The sequence below is a fragment of the Myotis davidii genome, unplaced genomic scaffold (genome assembly GCF_000327345.1).
Source record: "Myotis davidii unplaced genomic scaffold, ASM32734v1 scaffold159, whole genome shotgun sequence".
Taxonomy (NCBI): Eukaryota; Metazoa; Chordata; class Mammalia; order Chiroptera; family Vespertilionidae; genus Myotis; species Myotis davidii.
The window spans coordinates 6,018,595-6,023,923 of record NW_006291231.1 but is presented as its reverse complement, the minus strand read 5'-3'; the positions used below and the strand labels follow the sequence as shown (position 1 = coordinate 6,023,923).

The 5,329-nt window shown below is 37.6% G+C and overlaps 1 protein-coding gene across 1 annotated transcript in view; it reads left to right on the top strand.

The window, feature by feature from the left end:
• Window positions 1-3,964: 3,964 nt before the first annotated feature.
• FTMT (ferritin mitochondrial) overlaps window positions 3,965-5,329 on the top strand; it is a 2,258-nt gene continuing 893 nt past the window's right edge. The window contains exons 1-2 of the mRNA XM_006764402.1: window positions 3,965-3,968; window positions 5,257-5,329. Of these exons, the coding sequence (XP_006764465.1) occupies window positions 3,965-3,968; window positions 5,257-5,329 (77 nt within the window). The remainder of the gene's footprint in view (window positions 3,969-5,256) is intronic.

The following is a 5,329-nucleotide window of genomic DNA, read 5'->3' as shown; positions in this document are numbered from 1 at the left end:
AGTGGGGGGGTGGGTAAGGGCAGAGGGTGGGATGGGAACAGGGTGGAGGGGAGCTATGGGGGGGAAAGAGGAACAAATGTAATAATCTGAACAATAAGATTTAATGAAAAAAAATAAAACACACACACACACAAAAAAAATAAAACACACAGAACTTGGCTGGAGATCCTGGCTAGAGATCCTGGCTAGGCTGCTGATCAACTGAAAAAAAAAAATTGTCATTCCCCCTTCCAGCAAGCTCCCTTGTTCCTACTCTTTCTCACACCTCCTCATCTTAATTCTCTAGTAATATTTCCTAACATTGCCATCTCAATTTCCCTAGATAATTGAGTGGTTGGCTATCCAATTTCTTATGATCATCCCCAGACTTTTCCCATTGTGCCACAACTTTAGCTACTCTCAGCAGATACATGACTAGGGTAGAGTCATTTGTTTGTGTTTAAAGCTTTCTTTATATAGGTACATTTCACCACATCTTTGATTACATGACCTCTTCAAAAACCTCTTTTTATATTTTTTAATTAAAAAAAGATTGAAACAGTGGTTAAGTGAAATTATTTTTAATCAAGTTATTTTAAAATGTGTAACAAAATTAAATCCTCATCTTCCTCTCTTCCAATCTATCCACTTGCAATAGTCGGTTTTTACCATGGTATAGTAGCCTGCAGGTGCAACTTTTCTGATAGCCTACTGTTTAGAAATGTCTTTCTTCCTCTTCTTCATGTGTGCTTGTGTGTGTATACACTTCCATGTACAGATTTCTGGTCCCTCCAAATATGGGATTGTGTACACACACACACACACACACACACACACACACACATGTGTGGCTTCTCCATTTAAAATATCTTATGGATATATCTCCATACTGCCACAAAGAGAACACCACTTGATCCTATTTCAGGCTGTATGATATTCTATTGTATGACTCTCCTGTAATTTATCAATACTCCAAGGAGAGACAGTTTACTTTCAGCTTTTTATTGTTATGTACAGCGCTGCAATGAAATTAACATTCTTATTTACGTACTCTTTATGCACCACATTTTTCCACATGAGTTTCTCCAAGTGGGGTTGCTAAGTCATAAGGTTTTTTAATGAGATTCTTGAGAAAAGGATTTATTTATAGATTCTTAAGGATTCATTTACCCCTCCGAGGTATGGTGGTCACTACATAGTATTAGCAGACTCTAGTTAATTGAACTGGCCTTGGAAACACTCTGAAAAAATAAAATTGACTGACCCTTTCACTTCTATGTCCAACCCACTGACTGAAAGAACCCCATGTTACATAACTTGAGTAACAGGGCAAACCACAGCTTCAGTGGAAGCAGGATCCTCAAAGGGTTCTAGCATTTAAAGTAGCTACTCCAAGCATACATACAGGCCAGCACATGTATGTTTTATGCATTTTATTATTTCAGAAGATTTTACACTATACCATATTAAAGCGAGCAAGGACATCAACACTCATTACATTCTTTAGAGCCATAAAGCAGACTCAAAACCTTGACCCAATTCAAATCAATTCTCTCCTAAGTTGCAAATTATATACTGTCCATCTTGCAGCCAAGTCAAGGGCATGTACCTTGGTTGCCGGTTCAATCCCTGGCCCTGGTTGGGGCACGAGTGGGAAGCAACCAATCGATGTGTCTCTCTCACATGGATGTTTCTCTGTTTCTCTCCCCCTCCCCCAAGTCCCTTCCCTCTCTAAAATATCAATGGGGAAAATATCCTCACTCGTTGAGTGAAAATTAAAAATAAATTAATAAGTTGCCCTTAAAATAAATAAATACAAATATAAGAACAATTCGCTCATATCCAAAATCACTGAAGTTAGATGACATCTCTGTCCTAAAGGACACACACACACACACACAATTATAGCATAATATACTCTCAATATAAACAAAGTACTTAACAACAACAAAAAAGTAAGGGATTTCCAAATGAGGTTATATAAGACCTTACAGAGTAGATATATTTGATTGGACCATTAAAAATGAATTTCCTGAGGAAGTGAGGGGAACCCCAGAGAATCATAAAAGCGTAGAGATAGAGAAGCATACAGGGAAGAGAAAAAGACACTAAAATTGTTTCTCTCTTTCTCTCTTCATGTTTCTCTCTCACATCAATGTTTCTCTCTCTCTCTCCCTTCCTCTCTCTCTCTAAAAATCAATAAAAACATATCCTCAGGTAAGAATTAAAATTTCTTTTAAATGAGGAAGAAATGAAATTATTATGCTAAGCAAAGTAAGCCAGTCAGAGAAAGAAAAATATCACATGATCTTACTTACATGTGGAATCCAATGAACAAAATAAACTGACAAAGAAAACAGATCCAGAGATATGGAATCATGAAACAGACTGACAAATCTCCGAGGGAAGAGATTAACCAAAGAATTTATACGCATTATATGCATAACCCATGGACACAAACAATAGAGCAGAGAATGCCTGGGGAGGGGAGGGGAGTGGGGTGAAGGGGGTAATGGGGGGAAAAGGGAACATCTGTAATACTTTCAAAATAAAGATAATTTTTAAAAAAAACTGAGGAAGAAATGAGCTGTGAGAAATGTGGGTGATGGTCTAGGTTTGTATTTTTGGCAGAACAGCATTAATCTTACTATGAATATTAGGAATCAAAATGTCCAAAGGATAAAAATAACACCTACCAGATCCTTGCATTTTCAAAGTCCAGTAAAATATATGATAAACACTGTAATGGGAAGAAGAAACATTTTTGACAAACTAACATGGGTTCTCTAAATATGTATTGTGTTTTATGGCATTGTTTTGCATTACATTCAATGTTTTGCATTGGTTTTATATCTATGCTTTTTATTACCTTGCAGATAAGCATTTATATAAAGAGCATCATTTTTCCTAAAACACTAGTAGCAGCAGTTGGCATTTACCACCACCCTAAGGAATCATTTTCATAACCTGTCTTTAGGGAACTACATTTTAGGTATAAAAGTTTGGGGAAAATAAAAGCAAAAAATGGGTATACAGAAGCAAAAAATCATGAGAAATTGCTTGGTGAGTATCAATCACATTCTACAAGCAGAATTTAAGTACAACCAGATCTTAAGCATCCACCTTTATTTATGGCACACTTTAAGATGCTCATTTGAGTCTAGGGAGCTTACTACAAAACTGCAAGTTGATATGTCCACATAATAAAAGGATTTCTACATCACTACTCATACATAATAGCAACAATACCCTACATTTAAGCATTCTTTATAAGCTGTTTAGGTTTTTTCCATATGCAATAATATAAGTATTATTTACTGAATAATATAAAATAATTGGCTTTGAATAATTAAATAGAAATTATCCAGTAAAAACTATTAAAGAATATTTTGAGTCAATTCTGTGTCAGGCACTATGATAAGTACTCTATATACATTCTCTTAACCTTTTCAATCACCTTCTGGAAGTAGGTAGGATCCTAGATTTCCAGGTGAGGAAACTAGTCTAGAAAGGTAATTGGACTTCCCCAAGGAAATATAAGAAAATAACATAGAGGAGGTAATATGCAAAAAAAAAATACAACAAGACCTGAATAGAAGCAGTAGTAATAGCAAAGATCCACATATTAACTATAAGAAATCAAACAACCACAAGAAAAGAAACGATCCAACATATAAATGGGCAAAATATTTGAACGTACATGACACTAAAGATATACAGCTGGCAAAGAAGTATGTAAAATATACTCAGCATCATGAATTATTCTGGCAATGCAAATTTAAAAGGAAATACCAGTTAGAGTGGCCAAAACTTAAGACTTATACAGGAATGTACACAAAGACCTGTACGGGAATGTTCATAGCAGCTTTATTTTAATAGCAAAACTGTAAACAACCACAATGAACATCAGCAGGTGAAAGGATAAACAAATTTGCTATATCCACACAATGGAATACTTCCCAGCCATAAAAAGGATTGATACAACATGGGTGAGTCTGAAAATAATGATGCTGAGTGAAAGAAACCTAGCCAAAAAAACAAACAAAAAACCCATACTGATTCCATTTATATAAAATTCTAGAAAATGCAAACTAATCTATCTAGTGAGGAAAAACAGATCAGTGGGTGCCTGGAATGATGTGGAGCAGAGAGCTGCACAAAGGAAATTACAAAATACCAAGGGGCATGAGGAAACTTTGGGGGGTGATATGTTCATTATCTTGATTTTGGTGATGGTTTCACAGATGTATTACTATGTCAAACCCCATCAAGTTGTATCTGTTGTTTATTTAATATGTCAATTATACCACTATAAAGCCAATAAAAAAGCATGTTTCTACTTTTGTGTGTCTGTGATATATATTTTATGGGGTTCTTTTTTTAAATCTGTGAGAATTACTATCAACATTTTAACAATGGTTGTCTCTGAGTAAAGGAAGAATTAGGAATGTCTTGAATTTTCTTCTATGAGATTCTCAATAGACTACAATAATATATATATACTTTAAAGGTCATTTTATTTTATTTTTATTTCTTAATCCTCACTTTATGTTTTCATTGAGTTTAAGAGAAAGAGAGAGAGAGAGAGAGAGAGAGAGAGAGAGAGAGAGAGAGAAATATCTATGGGTTGCCTCCCTCATGTGTCCTGACTAGGAATCCAACCTGCAACCTTTTGTTGTACAGGACAACACTCCAACAGAGTCACTGGGCCAGGGACGGTAATTATTTCCATACTTAAATTTGTTAAAATAATCAGAAAGTCAATTTATAAGCATCCCATTTGGGAGTGGGCTGTTACTCTGAGATAAACTGGTAGTGACTTTTGTTTTACCCTACCTAGTTCTCAGGTTTGCCTCAGATCCCATAGCCCCGGGACAGAAAAAGCTCAGGGGGGGGGGGGGGGGGGGGCAAGCAGCGCTTGGCTCAGTCAGTCCTTTCGTTCGCAAGTACAGGCGGCTACTTTTTGGACAGCATTTCAACTTAGGTTAAATAATAAATTACAAACGCCCAAGAGCAGAAATCTTGCGCCTACGACAGAGGGAACAGATCAATGGAACTGTGTCATTGTCATCTGTGCCCAAACGCGCGACAGGCGCGCGCCACCTCCGCCACCCGCGTGGAACTCGGTGCCACTGGAAGAAAGGGGGCGTGTGACGCAGCCGCAGTCGCCTAGGGCCCAGTTCTGATTCACACCTGACGCCCCCGGGGCCTGACCATGCGTCTCCACTTCTGAAGAGAGGGGGCCATGCTGTCCTGTGTCTTGCTCCTTTCCAATAGCAGCCGCCTCCTCCAGGACGCTCTCAGGGTCCGCCTCCGCCCGCTCCCGGGTGCGCCAGAACTTCCACCCGGA